The sequence below is a fragment of the Jatropha curcas genome, chromosome 5, assembly GCF_041381405.1.
Source record: "Jatropha curcas cultivar XTBG-Jc1 chromosome 5, XTBG_Jcur_1.0, whole genome shotgun sequence".
In the NCBI taxonomy this organism is placed as follows: Eukaryota; Viridiplantae; Streptophyta; class Magnoliopsida; order Malpighiales; family Euphorbiaceae; genus Jatropha; species Jatropha curcas.
The window spans coordinates 6,515,248-6,529,297 of NC_143155.1; the positions used below are offsets into that span (position 1 = coordinate 6,515,248).

At 38.1% G+C, this 14,050-nt stretch overlaps 1 protein-coding gene across 1 annotated transcript in view; it reads left to right on the top strand.

The window, feature by feature from the left end:
- Window positions 1–497: 497 nt before the first annotated feature.
- LOC149496143 (uncharacterized) overlaps window positions 498–14,050 on the top strand; it is a 23,346-nt gene continuing 9,793 nt past the window's right edge. The window contains exon 1 of the mRNA XM_089721284.1: window positions 498–608. Within this exon, the coding sequence (XP_089577410.1) occupies window positions 498–608 (111 nt within the window). The remainder of the gene's footprint in view (window positions 609–14,050) is intronic.

A 14,050-nucleotide genomic window follows, 5' to 3' on the forward strand; every position in this document is an offset into this window, starting at 1 on the left:
ACAATTGGACTAAGAGTCTCTCCAAGGTAGAAAAGATCAATTTGGGGAGGTACGGTCTATCTCCTATTGCTACCCTTAGGGGAGTAGTTATAGACTGGGATTTTTTACAGGCCTGCATCAAATTTTGGGACCCGGAGGCCCACGTTTTTCGATTCGGTGCCATGATAGAGGAAATGTGTCCTCTCTTTGAGGAATTCTGCAAGATTATAGGGTGCGATCCTAATGCCCCTCTGGTTAGACATGAGGTCAAAATTGGGTACATGCGGTCGTTTGAAAGTCTATTCCAGTTCAGCCGGCCACAGGCTAGGGCCATGGTTGTGGATGACCAGAAGGCAATTCTGTTACCACTGATTGATGAATTTTCAGAGACTCGACCAGATGACCCAGACCGGATGAGGCTGAGGATGCGGGCTTTTGTTTTCTGCTTATTGGCAGGTTTCTTGTTTAATAAGGACCCAGGCTTTGGAGATTTACGATCCTGTCTGATGATTCGTCAGATGGAGGACATGGGCTTCATCGGCGGTATCGTGCTAGTCGAGACTATCCGAAGTCTTGACAGAGCCGCCTTAGGTTTTGACAATTGGACTGTCTCTCCGATCATTCTTCAGGTATTTTCCTTTCTCCTTTTCCTTATTGTCTCTTCTTTCTTTTGGTTCATTCCTTCGTAATAGAAAGGATCTATACTCAGGTTTGGTTAAAGGACCACCTCCAAGTGGTTGCTGCTCCTACTTTCTTGCCTTATAACCCCTCTCAGTACCGTATGCAGAGGATCCTGATCACTCATCCGTCTACTGATGCATGGACCTCATGGCTGATTGAGTTGGGTCCAAATGAGGTACTGTGGTACATTTCCTGGTATGACATCACCCGCTTTATCCAGGTTAGCCTCCATCACACCCGAGTTTACCTGCTAGGCCTTACACATTGCACGTGGTACTGCGCTTTGCGCGTTTTAAGGCAGATGGGGATAGACCAGACTGTTCCGATTGTGGATGGCACTTCCGTGGATTCAGTTATTACTCCGGGTGTTACCCGAGCCATCCTTAAGGCCTGGGTTAGAGATCATCACATGGTTAGGCCCCTACCTAATCCTGCCGGTGTTCATACTTCTCCAGAGTACCGAACCTGGTTCATTGCTGCTGTTTGGCCGATTGAGAGGCCAAGGAGGAGCGCACTGCTGAGTGCACTTGAGGGTTGGGCTCAGGTTGGCGCCGATGATGCGGACGGGACTGATGAGGAGATTGTGATGGCTCCTCGGACAGGCGAGGTTGGAGAGGGTTCAGCACCTAAAGACGACATTGAGGATGTTGCCCCACGTAGGCGACGGGACACTTCGATTTTTTTTTTTTTGGACTTTAGACTTTATTTGGAATTTTGGCTTTGGATTCTTTTCTTTGGATGTATGTTATTTGGACTTAGACTTTTATTTTGTTTTTTGAACTTTATGGACTCTATCGCCTGACTTTATTACTTTGAAACGGAATGACATTACAGTTTTGACTTTTGGGCTTTCCAAGCATTTCCTAATTTATTTATTCAAGCTCTAACTTTTGCCTAAGCCGCCCTTTCGGGTTTTCAGCTTAGCGTGCTACCCATTTTTGCCTAAGCTGCCCTTTCGGGTTTTCAGCTTAGCGGGCCCCAACTTTTGCCTAAGCCGCCCTTTTCGGGTTTTCAACTTAGCGAGTTTTTCCTTTTTTTTTTTGCACTTTTTCTCTTTTCTTTCCTCTTTTTTTTTTTTTTTTTTTTTTTTTTTTTGGCAAAGAAGAATGAATTATGAAATAATTTTTCCATTAATGTTTAGACCGCGCCCAAAAGAGGGCTGCCTACATATCTCTGATACATAATTTCTTTTTTCCGAGGAGAATCAGGTCTAATGTAGCTCTTTTTTACATCATGCAATGATTATAATTACACATAATATCTTTTTAACTGATTTAAATTACATGGATTCGTGAATTCCAAACCATCTAAATCAGTCAAAATGACGGCTCCGCCAGACAATATTCTCTTTAGAATGTAGGGCCCAGCCCAATGAGGACGGAACTTCCCACGTGGGTCTATGACTGCACTACAAAAAAATGCTAATTTGCGACCGCCAAATATCGGTCGCAATTTTGCAACCAATTTGATACACAAGAACATTCAGTCGCAAATTTTAGCGGTAAATTTTCCCGCGATTTTGTTTCTCAGTTTGTGACTACTATGCGACGGATTTGCTACCGATTTTGCGACCGATTTGCGACTACGGGTTATTCCGTCGCAAAATTGCGCGGTTCAAAATTTGGTATAATTTTTGCGGCCGATGTGAGACAGATTTGAGACCGCATTTTTGCGACCGAATGTTTTAGTCTCAAATCGGTCGCAAATTAACTGCGAAGTAAAACGAAGTCGCAGGGTAAAAAATTGCAACCGATACTAATGGGGTTGCGACCGACTGGTCGATCGCAATTTTTAGGGCTTTAAACGCGTCCTTCTTCTTTCTTTCTTCTTCTCCTCCTCTCCTCTCCTCTGTTCGCAGGCCGCTCCAGCCCCTCCTGACGCAACACCAGCCCGCCTGACGCCGTTGCAGCACCTCCTGACGCCGCTCCAGCCCCTCCGGTCACTCCACCCATCTTCTTCGACATAATTTGTGGTATTTTGCGATTTCTGTTTCGAAATTTTTTTTTTTAGTTTTTTTTATTTGCGATTTATTTGTATATATTTTAAATAAAACACAAATTTTATGATCGTTTGAGGAAAAATTTGGTGAAAAAATAGAATATTTATAAGAAGCTACATTAGAATTCTGTAAATGATTTTTGTAACGTCATAGCTTCAGTACAAGAAGAACACAAACTAGTTAGGGTTGCCTACATGAATCACTCAGTTGAAAACAATGTAAAGCAAAATATATGTCAGAAAAAAAAAATTTGAAAAACAATTTAAAAATCATTTGATATATTAATACAGTAGAACAAAGCATGAAATAGACAACAAATAATTACCAACTAAAATATCACATTTGTGAACCGAAGCATGTGATGTTTATGCAATATATTACCAACTAAAATAGATAAATACTCGTGCTAAAATTAAAAAAGAGACAAAAGCATATACAGTGAAAAAATTCCGTAATTTACTAATAGTTAATGTGCTTACAGTTTATGTGAATTTATCTAAATCTTCCCAATTTATGTGTTATGAGTTTAATTGTGCTTCAATTCTTTTTACGCTTTTGATGACGCTCATTGTTTTGATTCTCAAAATAAAACTTTGGATTTGAAATCCAACAAGAAAGTGATTTATCTTAATAATATTGGTTAGTTGTAAAAATATAGTTGTCAAAATATCTTTCCAAGAAATTAAGAAACAGAGCATGGTCTTCTTTCTGTTTTTTTTCACTAGGTCATTTAATCATCTAGCTGTCTATTTGCATATTTTTTTATGCATTTCTTATCAAAATAGACTTCTCTATACATCTCATTACAGGCATCTTTGCTTGAGAATTGCAAAATAGGAGATCATTAAGTTCTTTAATAGTTAAGTTCTTTACAAAATAGGAGATCAGAAATTTTGGATCTTCAAGAATAAAATGATGAGACAAAATGTTTTTTTAGATTCTATTTTTGGTCACTCTAAATTTGGATGCCTATTTTCACTTTTTTCTTCAAATAAATTCTTTGCCATTTGATGCTAGGCAAATTTTTTATGGGCATTCATCCATCTATGTTGGAATACATGCATCCACATATAAAATAAGTTTTACCTACATTCAACATGTGAGATCCAATTTAAAAAAAATCTTTTAAAAAATTATTATTATTATTATTATTTTGTCTACATATGATATGAAATATTATCGTTTGAATTAAAATAATTAGTTAATATATAAATGAGTTCATCACTCGGTATTCTATTGTTGTTGGTATGAATGTGTTTCTTTTGCATCTTGAATAGAATCGTAAAGGGCAATGATTCTTTACTTATTATTCTTCTTGCAATTGATTGCAATTGATGAATTTCATTTCAAGTTCTTGTATATATCAATTCTAACCACGAGTCATTGTATTATTGGTTTGTTATATTCTCATAATTTCAATTTTTGTTTCTTAAATTTTATTACCTAGACCAAACATTCATGAGGTAAATATATATTTATTACAGATTCTGTGAAATGTAAATAAAAATTTAATACAATAGTGAAGAGAATATTCTACCACTTATAGGTGGATAAAAACTCACTTAGGGATTTGTTATTCTATATCATGTTAGTGGAATTGCAAAGTCTAAGTTATCTAATGTATTATATTTTCGAGTAAAGGGTGATTTGCTTTAAAATTAAACTGGATCGAGATTTAGAATAACAAATCTAATTTTTAATATCAAAATCATACCGAATCAAAATTACTATTAGAATTATTATGTACATGTAATAATTAAAGCAACTCGAAAAAATGATAATCTCTATAATTAGAAACTCCACCATATGTTGATTAAACATAATAATAATAAAAAAAGTTGTGTTCTTGACTTTTATGTATTCAAATCCGCATATTTAGAGGTGAATACACCTCGATTAAAAAAATTACATTTACCATAATTAGATCTACATACAAACTCAATTAGATCTAAAATTTGAATCAACCTCAAGTTTAAATATATAGTTATTGAGCTAACCTCGAACTCGGTTCGGACTCGTTTAGTTTTCTAGTTAATAATAATAATATTATTATTATTATTATTAGAATGGAAATAAAAAAAAGAAAAAGAAAAAGGGAAATATTTCGAAAAAAAAGAAAAAGAAAAAGAAAATGTTTAAAAAAAAAAAAGAAGAAAAAGACACTTACTTCGTCCAAGTCCAAACAAATTGCATCTTATTGCATAAACAAATATTATAATTTAGGATGATTTGGAGCATGTGGGTCACCCTTCTTTTCCAATACTATTCAACTAAAATTTTTACATCTTTTTTAATTTTATAAAAATAATAAATAAATACCAAATCAATGCAATAATTGGTGTGTTAAGAAGAATTAATTGTTTTTAGCTTGCTTAAGCAATTAATATTATTTATTGCTTTTTGGGTTTGATTAATTGATTAATGATTGAGCAAAATTTGCTGGTAGTTGTGACTTATTGTTGTTATTATTCTTAATTTTTTTTTTTAAATGAATGATGCGTTTAGTTTGGTTGGAGGCCTAGTAGTGGCCATTTTGCTTTTGGAGAATGTTGGTATGATATAGGAGTGTTTATTGATGTGTTTTTATATTTGAGATTTCATTAAGTTGTGCCGAAGTGCTGCCGAATTTTTTTCAAAAAAATTCAATATGTGGAATCGTACACTTACCTTTATTAGGGTAAAGGTAATAAATGAACTTAGTGAATAAATGAACTTAGTGATTTTATATTTATATGTAGGTACCCTTATTATAGAAATAACCTTAGTTAGTTATAAGCGTAAATTGAACATTACATTAGTGGCATGTTTTAGAGGTGGTTTAGACTAATGCAATTACACATAATTTACCCTTCATAAACACATTGTTAATTAGGTCAAAAAATGCAAAATAATAGAGATTGGATGTACTGAAGGTTCGAGGTCAATGGGATATTAAGACAAGAGTTCCTGCAAGGATTGGAGGCGTTTATACAGTTTGCAGTTGGTAATCCCAATTTTATGGATGGTAATAAGTTGAGGTGTCCATGTAATCACAAGAAGTGTCGAAATCGAGCCTTCTTAGACATCGATACAGTGAAACTTCATTTGTGCAAAAATGGGTTCATGGAAAATTATTACGAATGGATACATCATGGTGAAGCTCGAGTTGCCAGTGGGTCAGGCCACTCCATTCCGGTAAGTTTAGAAGTTCAGCCTTATCAATTTCTGTATGGTAATCAATGCAATGATATGGTAATCGATGCGAGTAGAGTACAATGTGATTGGGATAATATGGAGGAATCGCCAAACGTAGCAGCACAACAATTGTTTGACATGCTAAGTGCAGCTAACATTGAACTGTGGCCTAGATGCAAGAATCATTCAGTTCTGTCTGTTGTTGCACGATTACTACACATGAAAGCGGAGCACCATTTTTCAGAAAGGTGTTACGATGATTTTGTGCAGTTATCAAAGGAAATGTTGTCTGAAGGCCATTCAATGGTTGATAATTTTTATCGGACAAAAAAATTAGTTCGGGGATTAGGACTACTGGTAGAAAAGATTGATTGCTGTCGTAATAATTGTATGATATTCTGGGGTGTTGACTCGAAATTCAGAGAATGCAAGTTTTGTAATCTTCCAAGATATCAACGGTGGGGTCAAGGGACTGGTAGAGTACAAAGAGAGAAGGCTTTTAAGAAGATGTATTATTTCCCTCTTGTTCCTCGCCTTCAAAGGTTATATGCATCTAAGGCGACAGCTGAACACATGACATGGCATGCTTTGCATGAATATGATGATGGTATAATGACTCATCCGTCAGACTCTGAAGCGTGGAAACATTTTGATAACATTCATCCTGTGTTTGCTGCTGATATGAGAAATGTGAGATTGGGGCTTTGTACTGATGGGTTTCAGCCATTTGGCCAATCAGGACAACAATATTCATTGATACGGATCCACTACCACCAACCACCTATGAAGCTCGAGGGAACAAGGGCCACAACAATGGCAATCCATTAGCACTTCCTAGTGGACCAATTACAAGGAGCCGTGCAAAGAAGTATGGAGCAACCATGTCCTTATACATTCAAGGGCAAATCACACAAGAGCTCCATGACCTTGCTTTCAACAAGTGCTATGAAGAACTTGAAGAAACACCTAAGTTTCTCACATTAATAGAAGCACATGTTGAGTTGGTAAGCACGCCCGTGCAAGGTGGCCCGCCCCAGACCGTGCAAGCTACTGCCTTTCAAGGAACAACACATGATTTGGAGCACGCCCGTGCCAACTAGCACGCCCCAAACCGTGCACTTCTCTGCCTCTCGCGAGGGACACACATACATGCGCGCACGCCCGTGCCAATCATCACGCCCCAGGCCGTGAACTTCTCTGCCTCTCGCGATGGACACACATACATGCGCGCACGCCCGTGCCAGTTAGCACGCCCCAGGCCGTGCACTTCCCTGCCTCTCAAATATTAGCTAGTTATTTTTTTGAGTTTTTGCTTTGTTAATGGGTTGGACCTCCAATATTTCGGCCACCCTTGAATAATTAGCCTTATTTTGATTAGATTTAGTCAATCTTTAGTGGATTTGGATTAGATCTCCAAATCCTTAAGTAGTTATGATTTTGTTAGTCAACTCCTTAGTTGGTTTAGATATGCTAAATCCTACTCCTTAGCTAACTCTAAATCCTCTAAGGATCTGGACCTCTTAGATTAGTATAAATAGCTTGTTATTTTGTAAATTTTAGGAGACAATTAATGAATTAAAGAGAGTTTCTTCTTCAACTTCATGCTTAGGCGTGTTCATGTTTTTAGAGAGTGTGAGATTGCATTCTTCTAATTGCATCAAGAATCAAGGTAAACTTATCAATCTAATTGTGGCGTTTATCTTATTCTTTTCTCTATTATTGGTGTTCTTGCTTCTTTAAGCTTTGGGTGCCATAGAGAGGGGTTTAGTTTGATCTTGGATCTCTTCCAAAACTTGTCATTGAGTTCATGAAATTTATTTTCATTGGGTTCCGCGTCAGTTTGGTATCAGAGCCAAAGATTAAGGTAAATTCTTATTTATCTTAGCTCTAGGATTTGTGTTTATTTGTTTTTCTTATTCTTCTTGTTTTTGTGTTTGTTTTCTTCTTCATCTTGTTTCTTTTGTGTTTGTTTTCTTTTGTTTAGTTTCAATTCGTTTTTTTTTTCTTCAATTAAATCTAGTAATTTCGTGCTTGTTTCAATTCTGGAAGTTTAGATCTTAGATCTTGTTGACTAAAAAAAAAAAAAAAACGTATAGAAAGAAAATTTCGTCCACCATTGAAATTGCTTGTGTGGATATTGTTTTGTTCCTGGATCCAAGGGATTTGATCCTAATTCAAAGGGATTTTACCATATTTTGTGGGATTATTCCTAATCCTTATAAGATTTGACCGTATTTTGTGGGATTATTCCTAATCCTTAGAAGATTTGACCATATTTTGTGGGATTGTTCCTAATCCTAAAGGGATTTGACCATATCTTATGGGATTTAGTCTATCCACTATAATCTTGTGATAAAATCCAATCTTAACTACTTGTGGATAAGATAACAAAATTTAGTTGACCATATCTTTTGAGATTGAGCAAATCTACTACAATCCTTGTCAAATCTAAGAATCCTACTTAAATTGGGTTGCATTGAAAAAGGACACAAGGCAGCACGCCCGTGCTTCACCTCAAGCACAACCGTGCACTTTTCTGACTTCCACTTGTTGGACTAGGCCTACTTACGCACACCCGTGCTCCATCTAGCACGCCCGTGCTCTATTCTGTCCATTGTTTTCTTTTGTTTTTTCTTTGATTGCTTGCTTGTTTTGGGTAGAATTAATTAGGTCCATATTTGGTTTGCTTTGTAGTAAGCTAAATTCATACATCATATCCTAATATTGTCTTTTAAATTCTAGTTTCTTTGTTTTTGTGTGAGCTTTCTATTACTTCTATTACATTGTTAGGGTGTGTTTGCTTGTTCACTGCACTCTAATTGATCATTAAAGTAGTGCATTGTTTATGTTCTTGTGCTACTATCCATATCATTTTGAGTCTTCTTTCTAGAATTTGTGCTTGCTTTTCATTATTAAGTTTTATTCCTTGATTCTAAACGTGCTTTTGAGTTGATTGGTTGAACTAAGATTCTGAAGTTCAATTGGAAGAATTGCAAGGAGTGATTAAAGAGTGTAAACACGTGAGGGAGTGATTTACCAAAATTCTTTTGTGTTTTTCTCTTTGAACACTAACCATGAGTTCAGGCAAATCTGGAGATGAGAGTCCAATTCATGACCCTCAAATGAAAGTATTTATGGAAGCAATTCAAGGACAGTTTAGAACCTTCAACAATCTTTTCCTAGACATGAAGGAGGAATTGCAAGAGATAAGAGCTTCGCAAAATTCTAATACAACAAGAGCTCGTCCACAAGCTAGATTTCAAGCTCATGATGATGAAGATACTGCAGAAACCAATTTCAATAAAATTGATGGAGAATTGGGATCAATTAAGATGAGGATTCCAGAATTCAAAGGTAACAACAATGCTGAAGAATTCCTTGAATGGGAGAGAAAGGTTGAACAAATCTTTGAATGCCATAACTATTCTCAAGAAAAGAAATCCCATCTTGCTGCTGTTGAATTCAAAGGTTATGCCATGTTTTGGTGGGAACAATTGCTATTGAAAAGAAGAAGAAAGGGATTGCGACCTGTACCACCATGGGAGATTATGAAAGAATTAATGCACCAAAAATTTGTCCCTACTCATTACTTTAGGGATTTACATAATAAATTAGCAAGGATGGTGCAAGGAGGAAGAAGTGTTGAAGAATACTACAAGGAGATGGAGATTTGCATGGCTAGAGCCAAGATTGAGGAAGAAGAGCAAATCACCATGTCACGATTCCTTGGGGGTCTCAATAAAGACATTGCTTATGCTTTAGAGATGTATAAGTATGAGAGCTTAGAGGAGATGGTAGATATGGCCATGAAACTTGAAAGACAGAAAAAGGGGAGATCCAACACCAATAAGTATTCCAACAACACATGGGGATCTAAATGGCCTAAAGAAGGTGAGAAGAAGGAATTTAGGGGTTCTAATTCTCAAAGGACAGATTCAACTTCAAAAGGTAAAGAAACTGTCCAAACTCCATTCAAAAGCAACAAAGGTAGCTCTAACTCTACAACCCCTTCTAGAGAAATTAAATGTTTAAAATGTTTGGGGAAAGGGCATTATGCATCTCAATGTCCTAATAAAAGGGTTATGATTGTTAAAGATGATGGGAATGTTAGTTCTGAATCTGAATGTAGTGATTATGATGATATGCCAAAATTACTTGATGATAATGATGATGATGATTCAAAAAATTTGATACTTCCTGAACATGGAGAAGCTTTGGTTGCTAGACGTGCTTTGAACATGCATGTTAAAGAAGAAAGCCTTGAGCAACGTGAGAATATATTTCACACTAGATGTTTGATTAGTGGGAAAGTGTGTACTCTTATCATTGATGGGGGTAGTTGCACTAATGTTGCTAGTGTAAACAGGGTAAACAAACTGAACTTGACTTGTCTTAAGCATCCTAAACCTCATAGGTTGCAATGGTTGAATGATTGTGTGGAAGTGAAAGTGACTAAACAGGTACTTGTGCCATTTTCTATTGGATGGTATGAAGATGAAATTTTGTGTGATATAGTACCTATGCAAGCTGGACATCTATTGCTGGGAAGACCATGGCAATATGATAGAAGAGCACTTCATGATGGATTCCACAATCGATATTCTTTGATTCATAAGGGGAAAAAGGTGGTTATTGTACCATTATCACCTCAAGAGGTATATGAAGATCAAAGAAAGATAGTTGAGAGAGAAAGAGAGGTTTCGGCCTTGAGAAAACAAGAAAGTGAGAATTTGAGATTGAGAGAACAAAAGAGAGAAAAGAATAAGGATGAAGGAAAAGAGGCCACAAAAATAACAAAACAAATTAATGGCCCAATTGTGAGAGAAAAAGAAAGAGAGGAGAAAAAGAAACAGACTTTTTATGCAAGAGCTAGAGAGGTTAAGTGTGCCATTGCCTTGGAGAAGCCCATATTGCTTCTTAGGTACAAGGAAATTTTATTTGCTGAAACTAATGCTGTGAACACTCAAATTTTGAGGCTCAAAAGCCTGTTTTCTTCCGGACTGCGAACAGTCCGGCCGGACCGGAGGCCTTTCGGAAAGTTCATCGGAAATATGCCAATATGGTACTTGAAACGTCCGGAAAATTACGAGGATCTCGGAACTGGTCTCGGAATATTTTTTGGAGGTCCGGAACTCCCGGAAAAGCCCCCGGAATAAACCTGCCTGCCCCGGTGGCTCAGCCACCGGAGCCAGCCACCGAGCCGGCGGCCCATCCCGGCGGCTCAGCCGCCGGGAAGGCCGCCGAAAGAACGGCGCTTGGCTGCGGGAAGGCCGCCGAGTCGGCGGCCCAGCCGCCGACGAACTGGCGGCCCGGCCGCCGGGCGGGCCGCCGAGACCCGGCGGCCCGACCGCTGAGACCCGGCGGCCCGGCCGCCGGGAGGGCCGCCGATCCGGCGGCTCAGCCGGCGGCCCGGCCGCCGAGACTTGGCGGCCCGGCCGCCGGGCGGGCCGCCGAGCCGGCGGTCCATCCGGCGACCCAGCCACCGGAAACAGTCCGTTTTGCGCCTATAAATACAGGCCTCGGGCCTCCTTTTTTCCTCACTCAGTCTGTGTTGACGGACGCTCCTTCTCCCTCTCGCTCCTTGCGAATTCTTTACTGCTTTTTTGCATTTTAATTTAGCTTTTATTGCTTTCTTTCTTTGTTAAGTGGTCATTAAAATTAAATTAATTAATTTCCCTTAACGAGGAGCTTAACCTGGAGTTAAGAAGTGGCCGTCGACTAAATCAGGTACGCAAAACTAAACTCTGTTTTTTTTAATTTTAGCATTTCATGCGTGCTTCTTTTCTACTCCTCTTAAATTCTATAACTGCATAAATGCATTCATACCATTAACTAGGCAAATAAATTGCCTCAATTAAATAAATTTAAGCTAAATGCCCGGTTAATTAATGATCGTGGTATTAAAGTTTAAATTCGACAATATTGGCTAAAAGCCTAGTTAATCAATAACTATGGTGAAATTGCCTTTATTTCGAACAAGTTTTGGCTTAAGTCTAATTAATCAATAATTGTGACTAAAAGGCCCTAATTAAACACTTTTTTTTATTATGGCAATAAATTGCCTATATTTCAATTTAATTAATCACTTTAGGCAAACAAATTGCCTATAAGTGAAGATTAACCTTTTTAGCGACAAATCGCTTAAATTAAATTTCTTTGGCTAAAAGCCTTCAAACAATTTTTTTTTGGCAAATAAACTGCCTTAAATCAATCAACTTTGGCGACAATCGCCCAATTAGCATCATTTGGCAAATTAATTGCCTAAACCAATATTTTGGCTTTAAAAGCCTTAAAACAATTCGTTTGGTACAAATGCCTCAAAATCAATCATTTTCGGTTTAAAACCGTAAAATCAACCATTTTAGCGACAAATCGCTTAAAATCGACATTTTTGGCAAAATGCCTTAAAATCAATCTTTTAAGCGACAAATCGTTTAAATGAACCATTTTGGCACAAATGCCTAAATCAATCAATTTTTGGCAAAATGCCTAAACAAAATGCACAAAGCATACACACACTCATGCACAAAGCATACACACTCATGCACAAAGCATACACACTCATGCACAAAGCATACACACTCATGCACAAAGCATACACACTCATGCATTAAGCATACCCATTCAAAGCCCTTCAAAGAAGGCCTATCGAACTACGTTGACTTTGATCTTCCATTCAAACGGAAGTACGTAGGCACGTTCGGGATTTCACCCCGGGCGGCAAGTCGAAATCACTTAAAACATTTCATTTGATCGAATTACATCATTCGCCCTGCAAAACATTCATTCATCGGTTAGTTCATCAGCATGACATAGTCTCGGGATCCATCTCGGGTTCGTAGATTATGCCTTACACATTGGGATAATTAATCTAGTAACTAGGTTAATTAAAATTGAAGTCATTCAGGGTTTTTTCCTAGTTTACCCTAAAATAATTAAACAAGGTGGCGACTCACACACTCACGTGCATTTCTTTCTTTTGTCATATGCATCACATGCCTATGTGCTTTTGGGGAAGGGGTTCACAGTTTGGCGACTTCACTGGGGAGAGTAATGCAATCATTTTGCATAAAGTGGACTACTATTGTTGTGTAAACTAACCTGTCCTTCTTTAGGGCATTATTTTACAATACTTTGTTTTGCAGGGTACCTTAGCACAAATCAAGTATTCTTTCTTTAAGAATACGAGATGAGGAATTTAAACTCAAGTTGTACAAATTGATTAAGACATTTTAATTTGTTGATTTATTTGCACGAATTGAGAATCCTTTTCTCCATTGCATAAAAAATGAATTTCAAATGAATTTCTTCTCTCTCTGTTCAAACTTCTGAGTCTGGATAGCAAGTAGCGCTGATCGGCAGGTCTCCTTGATTATGTCGACGGACAGCCAAAGCGTCCTCCCTGTTGCCGCAAACCATCCCTAATCCTTTTGGGGATGGCCTATGGGCATGCGTACCGTTGGACCCACGCGAAACTCTTTGTTTCACATGTGGTTAGGTATATCCATGCTCAAGGCTCAAGGGTCCCTTTATAAGCCTATTCTCTATTTGTGTCATAGCCTATAGAACCTATCCTTTAGGACTGTATGCACCCAATGATGAAAATCATATCATAAACAGATTATGGTGTGTTGTTGTGCGCATTCATGGCATATCATAAACATTTGGGTAAACACAAAGAGAGCAGAAAACACCTTTTATCTTCAATCATGCACAGTTGGACAAAGAGTCAATCTACCTCATATCACTCCCATGATACACCAAACACTATACCTAATCCAACTACCCTTATCCTTACAGGTGCCCACAATCCGAGTGCCTACTCAAGTGCCAATCACACCTACAGTGCTATCACCAACTTCACCAGCTTCACCAGCTACACCGGTTACACCTACGACTCCTGCAATTTTACCTTCACCAATGGCATCACTGTCTGACATCCAAAACCTCATTGAACAACTGGAGGCTAGAATGGAGGCCAGAATGAATGAGGCATTGGCCGCTCAAAGGGCTGCCCTGATAGCTAAATTGGGGAATGGTAATGGTAACGGAAATGGGGCCTCGGCCGGAGGAAGTGGGCCTGCCGCTTCCAATCAGGGTCCTGCTGCTGCTGAACCTACAAACCCTGCCTTGAACTTGGATGACGTACCCTCCAAAACTGCTTCTGAGCTGGAAGCTCAGAGAATGAGAGAGAAGCTAGAGCTTTTAGAAAGGTCA